The sequence below is a fragment of the Miniopterus schreibersii genome (assembly GCF_964146895.1).
Source record: "Miniopterus schreibersii genome assembly, chromosome: 3".
Taxonomy (NCBI): domain Eukaryota; kingdom Metazoa; phylum Chordata; class Mammalia; order Chiroptera; family Miniopteridae; genus Miniopterus; species Miniopterus schreibersii.
In genome coordinates this window covers 53,909,744-53,931,269 of record NC_138103.1, presented here as the reverse complement: position 1 = coordinate 53,931,269, position 21,526 = coordinate 53,909,744, and the positions used below count along the sequence as shown (strand labels likewise).

The 21,526-nt window shown below is 35.5% G+C and overlaps 1 protein-coding gene across 9 annotated transcripts in view; it reads right to left on the bottom strand.

Moving 5' to 3' along the window:
* The window catches only part of MCTP1 (multiple C2 and transmembrane domain containing 1), a gene marked incomplete at both ends in the record, with an annotated part of 426,668 nt that overhangs the window by 149,956 nt on the left and 255,186 nt on the right, over positions 1–21,526 (bottom strand). For all 9 annotated transcript variants that reach the window (XM_081131855.1, XM_081131856.1, XM_081131857.1 and 6 more), the window contains 2 exons: positions 715–817; positions 17,405–17,498. In XM_081131855.1, the coding sequence (XP_080987981.1) occupies positions 715–817; positions 17,405–17,498 (197 nt within the window). The remainder of the gene's footprint in view (positions 1–714; positions 818–17,404; positions 17,499–21,526) is intronic.

The window sequence follows — 21,526 nt, the reverse complement described above, 5'->3', positions numbered from 1 at the left end:
AGTTTTTCAAATACAAAAAAAAACAAAAAAACTGTTAGAAAACTTGTAAGAAGCACTTCTGTTTGGAGTTTTCCTTTGTTCAGAGTTCGTTACTAAAGCCCAGTTTAAAAAAAAAAAAAAAAAACACACCAAAATAAAACAATGAACTTCAGGGATACTATAGTGTAGCACTGGCAGCATTTATAGTGCATGATCAAAATGGTTTATAAACTTTTTAAAACAAAAGGAAAACCAACTCATAGGGTGTTTTGGTCCCTAGGACAATACTTAATATTCTTATTGTGCTAAAGTGCAGCAAACCAAAACTAAAGCATCTGCCGAACTGGAGGCCGATTGCTTGCTGGTTTGAGCGATGGAACAAACAGAGCTTTGTCCTATTTGGTGTCAGTGCGATCGGGGAGAATGTCCATGGGAAGCAGAAAAGGAAGAAGCAGCGTGGCAATTTATTTAATGTGAGCAAAATCCTTAGGCAAATCATATAGAAAGCACAGTTTAAAAAAACATCTGTGAAAACAGAGAGAAACGGCATATACCCGTTCCCCAGGTCTCACCGTCAGGAAGGTGATGCGACTGTGATATTCACTGTTGCTAACCAAGGCAGCTCGGGTGCACTGAGCTCTTAGCCAGTTAAGAATAAACGCACACACAAAAATCTCAAAAGTAAATATCATTTAGCACCATTTTTGAAATGAGCTCAAGGTAATGACTACTTACAATGTGAAGACTTTGTTCCATTCAGGATTGAGATTTTTGTAGACGGTATGTGTTAGCAGTCTATCATTGTTCAGTTCAACTACGCAGAAAGGGTCACTTTTACCTACAAGAGAGTCGGGGGGAACCTTTTTAGTATAAACAGCACCCACAGTTCAGAGTGGCATAATCACGACAACATCTCTTTTTAAAAACAATGTTATAGAAAACAAAAAGTGGAGCACAATTAAAAAAAATTTAAAACATCAAAATAGAGAGTTAGCTATAACTGGATGATGTTAATCATTGTGATTTATTGAAATTTAGAGCCAGAAAATTTTAAAAAAGGAAAAGAAATTATATAGCCAATATTTCAACTTGTAATTTTTGACAAAATAATAATATAACAGCTAATTATGAGGGAGAATGTAATGCATATCCATCCCTAACAGTTTTTATTTATTCCTATAGTGACAGTTTGAAAGGTTCAGTCCCTTTGTTTTTATCCATATATTTTCCAACTCATCTGACTAACTAGTAACTTGTAACGGACATTCCTAAACAAGTTGATATTGGGAAAACTCTTATATTGCAGAATTACGACATTTTAATCTGACTTAAGATTCTCTTCTGAAATATCTGAGGCATCACAAAAAGGCAAATTAGGCCATCTGAGGCAGAAAAAATTCTGTCATTTGAAACTTAACCTCAACAATCAGTCTACATGTTAAAGAGCAGTATTTTTATTTTATTTTTTTGTCCACTGAGAGTAAAGGTTTTGGAAGTTATCTGTTTACAGCAACTCTGTTTTTCCAGTCAAATCTCGTCCATTCAGCAATTACATTTTGTGATGTCCTCAATATTTTGTAATGTCACGTCCTGTATTATAAGAACCCATAAAGTCAGAGGCTCTATGGGGGCAGCATTAATGATATTACTGCAGCATGTAATTTGTTTGATACCTTATACAAATGACAATGAAATCAATATTTGGACAAAGCTGTCCAGAGGTCATATATTTTAAACTACAATATTGATTTAGACTACATAAGAGGTTAATGTGAATATTATTAACTTTAATGATAAAGAATAATTGTTTTAAATGCATTGTGAATTGTAGTCACAGTAGTTTGCACTTCTGTGAAAGCTTAAATATCATTGAAGATTTTCAATTAAATTTTAATAGGAAAGAATTCATTAGCTATCAGTGACAGATAAGCTATGTATTCCTACACAGCAGTGTATTTACTTTCCATATTGTAATTCTTAAAATGAGCTGTACAAACTTTGACTCACCTTTAATTTAATTTATTAATTTTATATTAAAAAAGAGATTTAACATGCGTGTGTTAGTTCAGTGGCCTCATATACCCCAGGATAATTGCATACTTTAACATTATGGTAGTCTTCTCAATTTTTGGTCTTGGGAGTAATTTTCAATAAAGAATAGAGGACTGAGAGTCTTCTAGGTCTGGTATGAATTTTACCTGTGGCTTAGGATGTGTGTTATCTTTATTCCCCACCTTCATTGCCCTTGCCCTACCTGCTACCATCCTCACTTATAACTCACACACCATGGAAAACAGTATTCGAAAAAGAATCTTTTGTTCATTAGAACACATTGTAATAAGTTTTATTTGCCACATGAACAACTTTATTTTCTCCCATATACTTCACATATAAGCATAAAAATTCCATTCAAACAGTTCTCAAAACCTTACTTATTTTTAAGGCTCATATTAAGTATCTCCTTTCCACTTAGCTTTGTGCTGGATACTATGGTATAAACAAAAGAACAGAGAAGATAAACCACAACCTCAAATAGTTTATAAAAGTGTTGGAGAGATAAAACATATCTACTATAACAACGAGAAGAACATTAAAGCCATATTTATGATAGAATTCCTTGTCAAAAGAGTAACTACTTCACTTTAGACAAGACTTTAGATTAAATGATTAACTTGGGAAGCACATACTTAAAAGACAAGTGTAACTCCCATACTCTTTCTTGGATCTCCTTTTAATTTTTCTCATACATTCATATTAATCTTAATGCAGGGGGGGGGAAGACTATATAAAGATAGCACTTTTTGGTATTCTTGTTTCCCCATTTTCATTTGCTTTACTTCAGTTACTATTCTGTTTCAACTGACTTGGTTTTACTTCCCCTCAAGTGATCACCAATGTGAAATAGATTTGTTCAAAACTGTACCACCTCTTCAAAAGCAAAACACAAGAACTAACTCCAGAGACCAATAGGTATGGGCAGGGGTGGGGGGTGTACTTTAAACATCTACAAGCAGTGGATGAAAATCTTTATTTGATTCCGCTCCCCAGGAATTATATTCAATTGTGTACAAAGTCTCCAATTCTTTTAATTTACCCCATGGAAAGTCCCTTAAATCACCACCTTTTTTTGTTACTGTATTTTTATTTGCTGACAAAAAGAGATCTGGAGTCAGTGATTGGCTGAAAGATCCTAAAGAAACAAAATCCATTCTTATGTTTAACACTCCCCATATCTTAAGAAACCAATACATTTATCAAAGCCTATGCCCATGAGGCAGTGCCTGTTCACATTTTCTTAGTTGACCATTCCTAGGGAAAAACAATATTAGTCATTTATCATCACATTACTTAACTCTCTCAGTCACTCTTTTCTATTGGAATAAAGGTGTTAAAGTATTAGAGACCAAAATAACAGTTTGAGCACCCTCTGAAGCCACTTCTCAGTCATTTTGCTATTCTAAATTCCAGTGGCTTAACATCGTTGTCAAAACATTGTCCTATTTGAACTTATAACTTGAAATGGGTAAATAATATAATTTTTAAGAGAACACTTTATTAGACACTGTGTGGAATGTAATGGTACTTAATTTTTTTAAAGAAGAGTCTTTGCCTAAGACAGACCAAACTCCTATTTAACATGGGTTTAATTTATACCAATTTTCCCCAATCCAAAATCCATTATTCTCAGTGTGCTTGCAGTCTTATTAAAGGCTGAACTGTGGTCAGTGACATGAACAATCCTTGACAATTCTGCCATTTTGTACTTCTCAGAAGCCTGATTCTCAAATTTAATACCTTGATGTCTTCCCAGAGCCCATAGGTTAAAACCTACATTGTATGGCATGGGATATAGTCTTTCAGCCTCATCTTCAATCTCAAGATCTTTTCAGCCCCTCACTTGAGCTACACCACACCTTTCAAATCCTCAAATACTCCATGTACTTCCAAAAGTGCTGGGCAAGGCACTGAAGTTCAAAGTGAGAGGCCAGTGGTCTGGGGGGAAAGGCCTAAATTTCAGAGGCTGTGCAAACTGGGATTGAACACTCACTCCATGATTCTGGGCCTGTTCCCTTCTGTAGAAAGTAGTGACAGTAATAGCTATTTGCATAGATAATTCAACTAGCAGAATGTCTGGCACACTAGCAGGACATCAATAAATAAGAGCTTTAAGTAATGCCTTTTCAAGCAGAAATATTTAAACCATCAAAATGTGCTTTAAAGTACAAAAATAACAGAAAACAATTCACATCTTAAGTTAAATCTCCTAGTAAAAAGTAAATATTTGTAAAATATTTTACAAAATATAACAAATAAAGGGCAATTATAATATTTATTATAATAATTGCAAACATTTACTGAGTTGTATATTATTATAAGCCCAACATTATATTTTATGTTCATTTGCTTGAAGATTTTATGACTACTCTATGAGAAAGGAACTTTTACTGTCCCAATTTTACACACTAGGAAACTGAGGCTAGCAGATTCTGTAACTCAGCAGGTCATAGGTTGTAAATAGTGGAGCTGTTATTTAAACCCAGATCTATCTGACCTTCAGAGCCCTTGATCTATCCATATGGTCCATGTTCCCATCAATGAAATATATTTAAATGAAAGTCACGAGGCAAGACCTTTCCCAATAACTATGAAGTATCTTAGTAATTATTATCATAGATTCATTCATTCAACAAATACTTATTCCTTATCATGTATCAGGCAGTATTCTATGTGTTGAGGAGATATAAGTGCATAAAACAATTAAAAAATAACACTGAATTAATGGAATTTACATTGAGAAAAAAGGCAGATAATGAATAACATTTTAGAGTGCTTTAGAAAGTGGTAAGTACTATGGAGAAAAATAAAAATGGGAAGGGTGATGTGGAGTGCTGGTATGTACATTCAATTTTTAATAAAGGGGCTGCCAAAGAAGGTCTCATAGACAAAGTGATGTGGGCGAAGGAATGAAGGAGGCAGGGAGTGAGCCTTGGGTTACCTGGAGGAACAGGTCATGGAAAGGTCAGAGAGGTGACTGTGTCTGATGTTTCTAGGAATATCCAGGAGGCCAGTGTGACTGGAGGAATGGACTGAGGTGGGGAGAGCGATGGATGCCATAGTCAGAAGTGCACGGAGGTTGGCAGGCCTCTGTAGGATGTGTTTATCACTCTAAGTGGAAGGGGAAGCTTTTGGAAAGAACTGAGCTGACATTCAATGTTATCTGATGACAGCTATTTGGAGAATAGGTAAGAGAGGGCAATCAAAGAGTTAGGGAGAAGTGTCAGGAGGCTATTGCAGTAATCCAGGTGGTAGAAAGTAGTTAGATTCTGGATATATTTTGAAGGTAAAATTAATAGGATTTAGAGATGTCAATATTGAACAACCTATTATGCCTGATGCTATTATTTGGAGATAAAAAACAATTCATTGAGCTTAGCCAGGCCTGCGTTTTTTCCCCAAGGTCAAGATGTATTCAACAAAGTCCATAGACTGGATATCTAAAATCCAACAAAGAGGAAAAGCAGGCAATTTTAAATTAATTTCTATTTATCTTTTCCATATAAAAATTATCTTTTTACAGGTATCTGTAATGAATGCCAAGATCAGGTCATTACACAGTGTGTTATTTTTGACTAATTTAGAAAGTATCCTTCTGCATGATTCAAAGGCAATAAATATTAACAGCAATTTCAACCAAAATAGTAGTAAATGTACAATACTGAGTTCTATAAACTTACAACTAAAAAGCATACACTGTAGTTTTATTTTAAAGAAGTGGCTACACACAATTAATGTTTGCTAAATGATGCTTTAAATGACTGCCTTTTCAGTTCCTAAATTTTGCAGCCCCGATTATGTGCCACTTAAACAAATGAAAACAATCATAGAAATATCAGTGATGGACTTAACCATTCATTATCTCCTTAATTACTCTTTCCTTTCATCCTTTTATCACTCCGGTTAGCCGTGTGCTGTGCTGCGTCGCTTGCTGATAGTATCTGAGGAGTGAGTCTGACTACAGGACGGAGCGTTGATGCCTATAAAGTGCATTAGACTCTGCAAAGCTCTAGAGAGTACGTGCCACGCCCTGTAACGTTTGGTTCAATGCAGTATGGCTGGGGGTGCAAGAGTAAAGGCAGCACCCACAATGGAAGTGTATTTTGTTTCTGATACTATTTAGCTATTTAAAGAGCCTAAGTGCATGGGAACAGATTATATAATCTCGCTTCCATCTCACTCATTCCTGTCATAAGGCTAAAGCAGACCTGTGAGCACCAACTGGATCTTCCCTAACGTCCACCATGGTAGCAAAAAAGTGCCTATTCCCGCCCTTTGCAGCACGTAAAACTGGAGATTTCGGTTTGGGCGCAGAGTAGGAATGGCCGCAACGCTGGGTGAGGGGCGGGGGCTGCCTGCGTTGGCGCTATGACCGCTGGAGGAGAATCTTAGCTGTCCTTGGGAACGTGCTAATTTTCCATGTTGACAATTTTCTAGGAAGACATAGGAATACCTTTTGAAGCATTAATTACTTACTGAGTGTCTGCTCCTCTCACCCCAGAATTGTAAGTATGACTAAGACATAGCCCAGCTCTCAAGGCATGTACAATTTAGTGGGCATGATCGACATGTAAATACGCAATTATAATGCAGGGCTGTAAGCACTGAGATAAAGGTAAGTGAACAATAAAAAATTGAACAATAAAAACAATAAAAACGAATGTCAGCCATGAGAAGGAAGCACATCATGCTTTAACTCTAGAACAGGAAGGGGAAAAGGAAGGGAAGACTTTTCCCCACTGGAGATGACCCTGGTAATCTGTGGTGATCACATATCTTTATCGCTAGCAATTTTAGAAGTGCAAGACAATTATATAAAAAGAACACTAATAATTTGTGATCAGAGATATTTAGCTTAAATCTATTTGTGTTTCCTTTTAATAGGGTCTCTATAATGCAAAAATCTAGATGTGTGTTGAATATCTACTATAAAATAGATTATAAAATAAAATAAAGTCACTCAAAAGGTATTTAAAATATTATGAGGACTGATGCATTTATACATAATGTAGTTAAATACTAAGGGCTATTTTTTTTCTATAGATTTTTATGGGGGGGGGACTTCGAAGGGAATTAAAATTGGAAAGAGACTTTTTTAACCCTAACGCATAAAACTAAATCTATAAGAGATTTTAAAGCATATCCTTTATTACCTAAATTCTTTTTACAGTGAAAAGCCATTTCTGCAACAATAAAAACAAATGTCAGTAATGTCTCCAATGGGCACCCTTTCTGGCAATCTTCAGTTCAGCACTGAGGATTAAATGAGGTGCATGGACTGGCTAATTCTCTCTCACTGTTTCGCCCTTGATCTTTGAGGTCAGAACACTGACATATTTATAAAGAACTGTGGGAAAGTCTGTACCACCCCTGCTCGCTTGCTACCTGTTTTATGGGCAAGTGAATGACTTCAGTTTGTGCAAACTACTGGTTTGAGCATTAAAGTCACTCAAAAGATACTGAATGATAGTCTTACTCCCAGAATAGAAAGTTAATCCTGATCCATCAGTGGTGGGCTTTGTCCAAGGTCATTTTGCTGCTGACAAGTAGCACAGTCTGCTGGAGGATGTGATGTGTTACAAAAATGTGTGTGTGTTGGGTGGGGGAACCCAGTGGCCACCTCTTTGTTGCCATGTCTCTATAAACACAATTCATACCCATGGGGGCCTTTTATTTTGGGCCTATCTTGCACAAATTAAGCTCTCTAGTTTAATTTCTTTAGTTGCCACAGTTTGAAATAGCTATACTTTGATTTAAAAAAAAATTATAATCAAGGTTGCTATCTGTCCTTTCTACAAGCCGGAATTTCAACCATAACATATAACAGTGTTATAGTTGAGGAAATTCCATAGGGTCCACCAGAACAAAAAGCAATGTATGTTGGAGACATCTTCCAGTCCTCCCCTTATCACTGGAGTGGGGGCTTTAACTTTAGCTTTTTAAACTGACTAACCTAAACATATTTTAAACATCTGATTGGTAGAATTACATTGACTGATACTCTTCCTAGGTTCCCACTGGATCTGATTCAGAGAGAGAATAACAATAATAGGGTTTCTCTTTTCTCACTAAATCATGAGCAGGTTTCATTGTGGCAGGAAAATTGACCCCCTAGAGTTGTGGCTGTTGGCCCACTAGATCTAATACATCTTTTTCATAATGAAGATTTTGTAATGCCCTCCTCACTATTATGAAATAAAATAAAACTAACCCATATATGATTTCAATATTTAATAGAATGCCTTAATGCTATTATAAGGACAAAATAAAAAGCTGTTTATAATAAAACTATATGTTGATTTATTTAACAAGTGTTTATTGAGTGTCTATTGTGCCTGGCCATACAAACAAAAAGGGAAAGGTCTCTGGCCCTGGCCAGGTGGCTGGGTTGGAGCCTGATCCCATGGACCAAAAGGTTACGGTTCAATCCCTGTGGGGTTGGGAGGCAGCCAATCAATCTTTTTCTCTTACATCAATGCTTCTCTCTCTCTCACCTCCTTCTTCTCTCTCTAAAAATCAATTTTGAAAAAAGGAAATGTGTCTGGTTTCTTGGCGTTTACTTACAGTGGCGAGGGAAGAGAAAGAGAATAAATATAAGTAGATTATGCTAAATGTTAGAGAGTCATGCATGTCAATGCAAAACAGAAAAAATAAAATAGGATAAAGGGTTTGAAGAGTTGGGAAAGGGCATAGTTTATAAATTTAACTAGGGTGGTTGGAATAGGCCTCAATTAGAAGGTGAGGTCTGAGCAAAGAACTGAAGGAAGTGAAGGAGTAGTCAAGAGGATATCTAGAGAGAAGTGTTCCAGGCAGAGGGAAGAGCCGGTCCAAAGCCTGGCTGCTCGAGGCCCCTGGTAACAGGGCTCAGTGAGCAATGGGAAGAATGGGAGGACATTCCAAAGAAGTTATTTGGGGAACATGAGCATAATGTGCCTTGGAGGCAACCCTAAGGTCTTTGGCGTTTACTGTGTAAAATAGCTACTATTTGCAAAGCTTGTGTAAATAATATGTATTTCAGGATGTAATCTAGGCTCAGATAATCACAAAACAGAATTTAAACCTATTTCAATGTTCATATTTAGTCATGTAGGACATCGGACAGTTTTCATTATTGAAGATTGTCTAATGCTTTGTAGGACATTTAGCATCCCCAAAGCCTTGCCATCAAATACCAGTAAGACTCCCAATCATTGTAGTAATTAACTTTCCCCACAAATCTCTAAAATGCCCACGGGGACAATTCTGCCCTCCCACCACTGAAAAGCATTGCTCTACAGCAGCAGTTCTTCATCATTTTGGTCTTTAGGAACTCTTAAAACTTATTGAGGGTCTCAAAAGGCTTTTGTTTACATAGGCTATATCTATCAAAATTTACTATTTTAGAAATTAAAAATGAGAACATGTAAAACTACTAATTATGTATTCAAAAATCACAATAATACATTCATGACATGTTAACATCAGAGTGATCAAATATTATGTAACCTTTGAAAATTCTATTGTATACTCATAAGAGAATGAGGGTGAAAAAAAGCAAATAACATCTTAGTCTTAGTATGAAAATAGTTATGACTTTGTAGAACCTTGAAAGGGTCTTGGGGATCCCCAGAGGTTCCTGGGCTGCACTTTGAGAACCATCACAAAGAGCAATGGAGATAAAGCTTCATGTAAATATGAGTTTATTTCCCATGGAATCTAGAATTAGATGCAAAAAGTATTTATATTATTGTGTGTAACGAGATGCATTCTTGAGTCCTAGAATTGAATCATATGCTGGAAAGTTTGAAATTTATGACAAGAGAGTAAGAAATACGATGAGACAGATAAGAAATTGGAAAAGTAAGAAAAGGAAGACTATGGGATCTATAAAATTGAGGAGAGGCCATGAAGAAATTATGTCTAAGCTTTAAAGAGTCTAGGTAAATTACGGTAAAAATGTTTGAATACTTTATTTTCAATTAATATTTAATATAAAAACTACATGCAAGTGATTTGTGACAGGATTAGGAATACAAAAGTTGTCTGGTCTAAAATGAGTATAAAAATATATTACAAGCTCCTCTGTCTTTACAAGCTCTGGTAGATACTTTAGGACCTATAGTAAATATATATTCAATTAGACGCTCCACAGAAAAGCATGAGGTTTCAGATAATCCTCCCTATTAGTAAATTAATTAGCTCAAGAGATATCTTTTGCAGTGGAATAAAATTCTTTAGAGTTAAAAAAATTAAGTAGTATATCAAGTGATTAAATCTTTTTTATATTTCAAGCAATAAAACTGAAAATTGTCATCAGTCAAGCCTTTGTCTTTAGAATGATCTCTTTGTCTTTTTATTTCTCTTCTACATAATATCTACTCATTCAGGAGTCTGTTATTCATCTTGGCAAGATCTCAGATTCTGAGGGCTGGGAGAGCAGCCTTAAGGGCCAAGTTCAAAAGCTCATCCAGGGTTTGAATCTCTCTGCAACCATGAGGTCATACAGGTTCTGCTTCAACAGTGATGAGGAAATCAACGCCTCCACAGGAATATTTTGATGTATTTTTTTGGCAATTATAATTTTTGAGAAATGCTTCTTTACATTGTGCAAAACTATGCCTCTGTAGCTCTTGTTTATTCTATGATTTTCTCACTGTGGTGACTTTTAAGTTTAAATAAATTAGTTGGCATAAAGTAGAGGCACAGCATCTGTCACTTAGCATCTGATTAATGTTCATTACCTGCTCTCCTGTACTAGATAGTGTGGATGCCTTGCTGAGCATCTATTCTAACTACCTTCTAGCATCTCTTTCAGAACTAGAAAGGCCAAAGTGACATTTCTAACTTTCTTGCAGCTGGGGTTTCAGATGTAATTTAGGTTGTACCAATCAGATATACTAAGATTGGACATTAGAACTCAGTTAACTGAGCATGTGGAGTCTATTTTGCTGCTGCAGACTGCAAGCAGGAATAATGTAAAGAGTTGTCACAGTGTCTTCCCAGCATGCTAATGTAGACAAGCTACTTAACCTCTCCACACCTCAGTTTTCTAATTGGTAAAATGGAGATAACAACAGTATTTAATTGAGTTTTGAGATTAATTGTGATAAACCGTTTACCAAGTTTGGGGTAGTAATAAGTCTGACATGTGATAAGCGTTCAATAAATATTATTTTTTATTATTATTATTAGTCATTTTCCTTGAACTATTTATTCTCAATAGACTTGACTTTAAACACCAGATATCCCAATCGAGCATATATTCTGGTTAGCTTGTCAATATCCTTCTTTAAAGAAGAGCTTCCTAAACTGAATTCATACCACAGTGCATCTGATGAGTCCAGATGTATCATTCTCAACATTTTCTTTTTATTCAGTGTAACAAAATTGATGCATGTATAATTCATTCTCATGGAGTTTAAACTCAATTCAAACCCTAAAATGTTTTCTATATTTCCTACTGTTAAAACAATACATCACTGTTTCGTACCCAGTTAAGACTTTGATTTGCATTTTTAAATTTATTCTTTTATTTAAGTATAGTTAGTATACAATTTTATATTGGTTATATTAGTTTAAGGTATACAATATAGTAATTCAACATTTTTATACCTTACGATGTGATCACCCCACTAATTCTAATAATTATCTATCACTATGTAAACTTATAGCAATATTATTGACTATATTCATTTGTACTTTCTAATGCTCATTTTGTTGAGCTAAGCCTATTTATTTCAGTCTGAACTTAGCCTCTTATACACTTTTGTATATATAGACATACTATATATATAATATACGTATATAGATTGGTCTCATATCAAATGAATTAACTCTCTTTCCTAGCAAGTTTGATAAAGAAGCAGTCAATTATCTCCTCAAAGTCATTAGTAAATAGGTTAAACAGGTTAAACCAAGGACAGATTCCCTGTATTCCTCTGCTTGGCATCGCCATTGACATCAACCCTTTAATATAATCACTCTTTGGGCTTGACTGTTTAGTCATTTACGCATCTAACTATGTTCTCATATAACCCAAATGTTAGTGTAGTAAGATTTTTTTTTCAGATGCTTTGTCTGCAGCATTTTCCAAATCCAACTCTAGGAGATGCATCGTTTATTTACACTATATCATAATGTAACAAAATATAAATTATCGTTTAATTTTAAACAAAGGTTATCGACTCTGAAAACATTTCTTCAAGCACTGAGTGAAATCCTGGAGCCAGCACTCTAAACCAAATCAGCAATTCACTATTTCTTTACTCAAAGGATCATTTTGTAATCTTAGTTCCACAGACATCAATTAATTATTTTATAGTATTTCTCCTCCCCTCATTTCCCATTGATAGTGAAACCACCACTTTCTCAGCCCATAGTCCTTCACCTCTAGAGCATATCAAACCCAATTATCAATCTCTTTTGTCATCCTACCTATTCTTCCAGAGCAGTATCTTCCAACCATGTGACCTGCATATGAATCACACATGATTTCTGCAATTCCCTGTAAAACACTAGTACATACTCAGGCCTCACCAGTCTTTGTGTTAAATTATCATTCTAATTCCTCTTTTCACAAATATTTGATATCAAATATTTGGTTTTAGGACACTTCTGCATTTCTAGAATTAGATTATGATTTTCAAAAATGCAATTACAAAGTTAAAGCAACTTTTATATCTATGTGGTGACATAAAAGAATGAAAATCAATGATTTGCTTCTTTGGTTAGTCTTGTTCTTAGGAAAGAGATCTATGTAGTATTTAGATATTTAACATGTATGTGTGTGATGTTGTCTTCTAAATTAGGTATATTTAAGAATGTCAGGTGTTGGATATATATATCTTTATTGATTTCAGAGAGAAGAAGGGAGAGGGAGAGAGAGAGAAAGAGAGAGAGAGAGAGAAACATCAATGATAAGAGAGCCATCATTGATCAGCTGCCTCCTGCACACCCCCAACTGGGGATCAAGCCCTCAACCCAGGCATGTGCCCTGACCGAGAATTGAACCACGATCTTCTGGATCCTAGGCCAACGCTCAACCACTGAGCCACATCCAGCCGGGCAACTATTGGATATTTTTGATGCACTATAAATTGGATGAAATTTCTTCTCAAAGAATACTACCTACTTAAAAGTCTTCTCTACAAGCTTAATTATTAGAAAGCAAACAGGGAGAACATTAAATTATATAATGGAAATAAAGCTTACTTTGCTGGGGCAATTTTCAATACGTTTCGTGTAAGATGTAGGATTTTGTTTCAAGCAATATAATTTTAAGATAGTAAAAGTTCAAAAATTAAGAATGACATCCACACATAACCCCTTTTATTTGATAAATAATTTTACCCTTGATAATTTACAAATATGAAGGACTTCCACTATATTTTATATATTACAATACTTTTAATGGAACTATGTAGAGTTTAAAGGATATATATTTTCTCTTTTTCCAAAACATATTTTTAATAATATTATAAAATCTAAGGCTGCACTTACCAGATATAATCAATGTTATTGAATGTGATAATGGCAATTTAAGTAAGTGGCAATTCTTAATTTAAAAATTCCCACTGCTACAATTCTATAAAAGAAGCAACATTACGACTTCTTCCAGACCTACTGTATTCTGAGGGCCACTCAAGCAACAATTGCATATGTCTTACGCAATTTGCTTGAGCAACCCACAAAAAATTAATTTTTTAAAGGACAATATTATGTATATGTTATGTACATGTGCTTGGCATTTCTCCAACTGTATATAAAACTTTCAAAGAACAGGCTTGCCTTTTTCTGTGCAGCTACCTTTTCACTTTCTTTCTCTGAATACACCCATAATATTCAGGGAAAATACCAAGAACAATAAATCCAAATCTCTGTATAAAATACACCTTCATGACATACTCAAGCTGGAAATCACAGGAACCAATAAAAATGCAGGCAGCCTACTGATAATGAGGTCAGAAATACAAATAAATTTACTTTTAATGAAGACTGGAGGCACAGTAATCAAAGTGTTAAAATTCATTTCATGCATATCTCATTTGCTTCTTAGCTGATATTTACCACGCAATTCTGTGAGAAAGTAGAGGCCTAAGATGCTCCAGATAAATGGCTCAATTAATTGTACAGAGGTAGACCTCTTTGAGCTGAGCCAGAGCTGTGAGCTCTTTATTAAAAGCACTATTCTGTAGCCCATAACCTTGTTCCTTGACTCCTCTCTGGTTTCCAATTTAAACAAGTCCCCATGCGGCCTGCTCTAAAGGGCTTTGTCTCCCTGTCATTGTTAAGAGAGCTGAGGCATCCTGGAAGTGTGAAATCAGACCTCATGAGTTGAACGGTTCCCCAGGGAACGCTGGACTGCGCAGAAGGTCAAAGTCATGGGCCGGACCATCTAAAAGTGTCTGATCGCCCGTCTGTGACACAGCAAGTTGGGGAGGGGGGAGGGCTAGACTGAGAGGACTGAAATTGAACACATCTTAATTAAAGCCCACAGACAGCAAAACAAAATGTTTTCCAGGCAGCCTGTCAAATGGGGCTTAAATTTAGCTCTGCTAATGAATCTGAGCTGCTAACTGTTATTTCTTAAGATAATAAGACTCTCACCGAAGCTGAAAAAAAACAAAAAACTGTAGCATGTCTTTTTCTGCTGTTTTGCTACTTAAATATTTTCCAACAATGAAGACGGTTTTCTTAAAGAAAAAAACATGAGAGAAGTCTATGCAAATAAAGGGGTAGTAAACATCTCTCTTAATAACTAGTAGGTTTCCAAACTATGGGCTGGTAAGTCCAATACAAGTCTATATTCGGAGACTTGCTTTATAAAAAGATATGCTCATTTAAACAGGACCATTTCAGTGACAGATTATGTTAATTGTAAAGTTCTCTCTCTTCCTTTTTCTCTCCCTCCCCCTCTATTGTTTTCTGAAGGAAATGGAGCATTAATTCAAGATATCAATTCACCTGGAGTGCAGAAGCTTTATATTAGTGTACCTTTTAGCACAGTGAAAAGGTAGGGCATCTTTTGAAAGGGTTTCACAGTGCTCCCATATCACAGTTTCTGAAACTGAGTGGCTGGTATCCCTGGGGAAGCGGTGACCTCTTCCTCGGGAGCTCAAAAAAACAATCCAGGGGAAAGTGAAGGGGAGGGGCTGAGGAAAAGAATTATTTTCTCTTACTGCTCTTAGAACTTGAAAGAACCCATAAGCCAGGTCTAAATACTCTGCAAAGAAAGCCTCCCTCAATATAGAAGACTTCAAATGTTCTATTGAAGGCAGAAATTAGGACCCGTCCAAGAAAAAGAATAAGAATCTAGAAAAGGCAAATTCCAACATGAACTGTTTCCCACCACCAATGAACAAATGAATGAATGAATGAATGAATGAATGAATGAATGAATGAATGAATGAATGAATGAACAAACCCTCCCAACCCCCGCACCCCATGGGCCTTTCTCTTCTCACAATCTACTTTCAAGGAGCACTTGATTTAGCGGTAGAGAGAATCTTCCCCGGTGAACACAGGGCCAGACAGTCCCTAGGTTTTGCTTTGATGGCATAGAGAGACATTGACCTTTTCACTGGTTAGCTGAAAGGTAAGTAAGTTGTACTGCACAGTATTTTTCAGTTAATCAAACTTTTTCCCTCCCGAAGAATTTAGCTGACCAACTTTGAAAACCAGAGTGCCACTTTCTCAGGCTGTGAAAGGCGGCCCACAATTTGACTGAAATTTCAATCCACTCTTGTGCCTTCTCAATGCATGTGTATGTGTGGGAGTTGTAAATTGAGGCCTTAACCACCAGAGTTAATCTCTTTTTAAAATCTGTATTAACCTTAATGATTTGAAGTGCACTGTCCAACACTGGGCTATTGAGACTGAAGAGAAAACTACCCTCAACTATCAACAGTTTATTAGGGGCTTAACTGAAGTGATCTACTGTAGTAGCGTTCAGCTGAACAAGGCTATAGGCTTTTTGTGGAAAAGGGAAGAATTGAGGGTTTCATTAAAAAGTAATTTGTGCTTTATACTCACTCATTCAAAGAGTCTCAATTGCTCTTTATTCACACAGAGTTAATACAGTATCACAATGTTTCTCAATGAATGTGTTGTAACAAAAGAAAAATTTTACATTTTGAAAGGAAAAAATTCTTTGTAAGTGCAGTAAGATTGATGGCTACTTAAAAGATTATAGAATCTCTTTTCCCTGTGCTCATGTTAAATGATGAAATACTATAATTTAAAATTATTTGCTTAAATTATGGAAGTTTAACTTTATGTTCAGACCATTAAAAATATTTTTTAAATAGAGCAAAGTTGGTCAAATATAAGTGTGTCTTGTTGGACTTGTCTACAAACAAATGTTCCAAGGCCAACTGAGCATCCTATAGAAATACCTTCATTTATGTCAGGTCAGAAAATACTCTTCACTTAGTACAGAGAGTTATCAGTGATTTAAAATCTCCCATCTCCATCCGAAATGCTCCTAAATGGATGCTAATTTGAGGATTTGAAGACAGCACCATTGACTCAATTCTCTTTTTTTAAAACTTTGCTGAATATCTCTTAGAGCCTGACTATGATTATCCACTGAGATATACAACACATTTTTTAAGTATTTCTTTGAACAAGTAAGAAACGAAGCATACGAAAAGCTGATTTGTGCCCCAAATTTAATGATAAAGACCAGGAAGAATCAGTGTGTGTGTGTGTGTGTGTGTGTTTGTGTGTGTGCGTATCCTTTCTAGAAGTAAGGATTATTTTAAAAATTGGTAGTGTATTCAGATGTTTCTGACTTAAATACATGCTCCTTGGTTTCTGCCACCATCACAAATGTCACAAAGACCACAAAAGGTCCAAGAGTGAGCAAGGTCAAAGACTGAATTATCCTCTTGCCCCTGAATAGTTCAACATCTTTCTTGTTCAATTCAGAGCACATTAGATTATAAGGTCGGTGTAGAATGAGGAATCATTAGATTTATATTCCTAAAACTGGAGGGAAAAAATGAAGAATCTGTTTAGTATTCCCCAAATTAATGTTTATTTTATCAGATCAAAATTATGTCTCATTGAATCCCTTGGAAGAAGGCTATTGTTATTCACATTAATTTACATATTTGGAAATTACAACCATTGGAAAGAAATATATCTGTTTTTCTCAGCTTTGAAAGAACATGTACTTTAACTTCCATTGTGGCATATAGGCCAATTGGGTTAACATAGTTTGCATATTCATTAAGTTTTGAAAATAATGAAGAGTTCAATCATTAAATGGTAAAAACCTTGCACTTGCATGCTGGTTGATATCTATCTAAATCTATATCATACACACACACACAATAGGATAATTGCATCCTTTCTTTCTTTCTCTGTTTCTTTCTTTTTTAATTCTTACCTGTCACGTCGGCAGCCATTAATCCTTCTGCTCTGATTACTTTCACCTGGAGAAATCCTACATCTTTCAGGTTGTGGAATATCCGCAATGGGCTCTGAAAGACCCAACATCAGTATTAGAAAAGAAAGTTCCTAAAGGGTCTCAAAGAGTGTTCTGAGAAAACACTAAGTTTTATGGTTAATTTCAGGATGCTGCCTAAGTGATTCAAAGGATATTTGTGTTTCTTCTATACAGATTACCCTCTACCATCATGAACGTGTACACACACACACACACACACACACACACACACACACACACACCTTTTTGCTAAGTAGATCTTTATGAAAGAATAAGAAAACCCAGGACATTTCCCCCCCATAAACAATTATCAGTAGATGGTAAGCAATAAATTATAAAATAGGATTTATCTGTTTTTTCCCCTTCAATGTCCTTTACCAAAGCACTCCAAGAAAGCTTTCTTCTATGGGGTGTGATGGTTTGGAGACTCATGCTTTTTAATACTGAATCTTAAGTTGTTGGTAATATAATACTTCAGACTTTGGGAGTACGAAAGTCAACATTAAATTAATTATTTTTTCTACTATTTTCTTCTTAATGAGCATTGGAAATTGTATGTGCTAGATGCAGGTTAAATTACTGAAAGATTATTTTCTATATTTATTTTAAAAGACAGGTATTCTATAAACGTTTTAGGTAGAAGACATATAAACTTCAAATATAAATCAATTTGAACAATAAAGATAAATAAATAAATAAATAAATAAATAAATAAATAAATAAATAAATAAATAAATAAAATTGGCCCTGGCTAGTGTGGCTCAGTTGGAGCATCATCCTATGCACGGAAGGGTCACAGGCAACCAATTAATGTTCCTCTTTCCCTCCCCCTCTCTCTTTCTCTCTTCCTCTCTTTCTAAAATCAATTAGAAAAATATATTTATAAAAATAAATAAAATTCACTAAAACTAACTCAAAAGTGATGAGTAATTTTTCTTAAATTTGTAATTTTATTTACCATTGTAGCAAGTATAGAAGTAGTAAAGAAATTGTGATGGAAGAATCAGACCCAAAATATAAAACCAATTATTTCATAAATTAATAATGGTAGTGTAGTACTGGAAGGAATTAAAAGAGGGATACCAATACCAATTCAAAACACTAATTACTGGACATAAATACTTAGAGAGTAAAATAAACCTATAGAACTTTATATGCATTTGTTCATTTACAAATCACAGCATTTTTCTTATGCCAAGATCAGCATTTTTACTCAGTAAATCAAAGGTATTTCTTTATCATAATCTTTAAAATGCTTTATGACCACAGAACATAGCATACTTTTGCATAATAAAGTTGGCTATTCAAATGCTTCTGAAGAACATTTGCATCCCTTATTAAGCTGTGAGAATACTGGAGAGCAAATCTTACTGCGATATTAACTTTATCAGTCCCGAATGACTAGTCATTGTTTACAATGAAGCTATGACCTTGGTACACTGAGGCTAGGAAATGCAGATATACGTGTAATCTCTTAACCTAACTTTAAAAAAAAGTGTTTAGCCCAAGGATTAGCTCTTAATCTTTTATTGTTTTTAAACAGTTGTTTATCTCCCCAAACTGTTTAAGCTAGGCAGATGACAGGGTTCAATAAGAAGGTACTTCTCTCTCCATTTAGACTCCTATAAACTAAGGGTTTAACAGTGGGAACTTCAGGCAGCGGCATTAGAATTCAGAGGTCCGTAGGCTCGCTGTCTTCCTAACGCAGTAATGACCGGGTTCGGGAGGCTTCTTATCGCTCCATCCCGCTAACCTCACCGCACAGACACGCGGCTGCCGGTGCTTCCGCTCCGAGCTCCGCTTCCCATTTGGAGGGGGAATTATTGTTTGAAGGTTTCATTCCCTTGAATCAGCTGACGCTCAGTAATTTATTGTGGACTTCAATTGTTTAGACTAGTGACATATCGCTTATGATAAGAATTCCAAAAAAGCAAAAGACTGAAATAGATCAGTTAAAAAATAAAACTTTAAGTAATGCTTCATCAAGAGGTATTCCTGCCTTGTTATTTATGGTTATTTTAGAAGGCTTCAAAACCTGGATGGCTTCTGAAGCCAGAAATTTCCATAGCAGAGGAATGTATGATTTGCTGTGAATCCTTTCAGCCCTCAATAGATGGGAAAAGATTGAAATGCTCTGGAGAGGAGTCCTCTTTATTTTTTTAATGAAAGGCTGTATAATATATTTTCTCTATGGCTGCAGCAGCTGTCAGGGAGAGCATCTCAGTTCAGCTCTATTACGGGAGAGGCAATACCCCATCCTATGGCATCGAGATGCTCTGAGGGGCCAGGGCTGATTGACAGCTTGTCACCGTGACGTCTTATTCCATCTCTGTTATGGAGAAAATTAATGTCACACCACCAGCCTTATGACTCGCTGTCATCTTAGAACCGCTCACCTTTTATCAATGCTCTAAATAACATTTCAAGCCCATCGTCTCACGGTGGACAATCCGGTCAAGGGACATTAAATCAGATGACTGTGAAATGTCATAATAAAAATGGAATGCTAACAACTTCTTCTCTAAACTAGCTCCTCTGGTTTTTAAACTGTGACAAGGGGGAGCAAGGGTTCAGCATACCCGTTCTGAAAAGGTCATACAATCGCTCTTGGTCTACTACCCATTACTACCCGCCCCCTATTGACCTTCCCTGCTTTCCTCCCCCCCAAAAGAAAAAGAAGAAAAAAAGAAAAATGGAATTAGCCATCTTTTCAGAATGTGGTGATCAAATAATGGCTCACACAGTAATGTCTGTTTAATTTGTGGGGCTTCAATGCTCCGCAATGAGCCACTGAATGGCAGCAATGGGAAGCCTCTGCAGGCTCTTTCATACGAGACAGTGGGCAATTCATTTACTTTCCTCACCACAACCAAATTCTGAAGTCTAATCTAAACTTTAAAAAATAGACTTGTTCTCACAGGAAAACATATAAATAATTTTCTAAATAACCTCCTTTATATTTTCTCTAAACAGGTGATACTTCAGACATGATACAGCATTCATTCATTGTGCAATCTATATAATGAAAAGGAAACACTGAAGCCCTAAAATATACCTCATGGTCCTTGTATTGCTATGACTAATTATAACATGTGCTATGGCATACAGTGGCTTTTTGGCAAGTATGTCTGTAAAGGGAGATACAGGCCTATGCTTGAAATTCAGGGCTAAAAAAAAAAGCATATTTAAATGTGGTTCACTTTTTAATATAATGAGCAGAATATAATCTGAGAATTAGCTGGAACATCCACATATTTTACATTTTACTGAAATAATAACTAATATTTGAAAGAAGGTGTGAACAAATATTCAAATTTTGTTTGGAAATGGCTGATATAAGGAAGCCCATTCCAGCAAAAAGAACAAAAAAAAAAAGAATCAATAATAGTTGGATTATTTCTAATTACCTAGCCTGCAGTATCATTCTAATATATAAGATAGTATCATATATTAATCCATGAAATACAGTATTATAGTACCTAGAATAATTTTTATATTAATACATATACTCATTAATTCCTTTAAATTGTTTTAATTCATGAGGATCACTTCTGATAACAGGAGACTATGTTTTGGTAGGTACCAAAATGTGAAATAATTTTCATAATTGCAATTATGTATTAGAAGGTGCCACACAATACCTTAGGCTCTTAGGTAGTTTAAAAATATATACTATTTAGCCTGGTTAAGTCACCTCCATTAAACTGTTTATGATAAGACCATTGGTGGAGGAGTTGTACAAGCATTAGCAGACAGCTGATTCAGTGGAGATAGCCAGAATAAATTTGCTGAGGCGCACATCCTGCTAATCTGTTTGAAGAATATTGTAGAGCATTAGTACCAGCACTTCATGTTATCTGCACGGCCTGATAAGGTACATCTTTATTAAATTCAGTTATTGAAAGGATGTCAGTCAGCAAATAGGCATATTTTAAAATCTTTAAAAAAAAAAATTAAGTGGTCCTTTGTTAGTCGGAGCTTGGTTTCATAGCCGAGTGTCTAGAGGAGCCTTCTAAACACCTGGCAGCATCGTACAATACAAGCTTTGTCATTTTAGGTGGA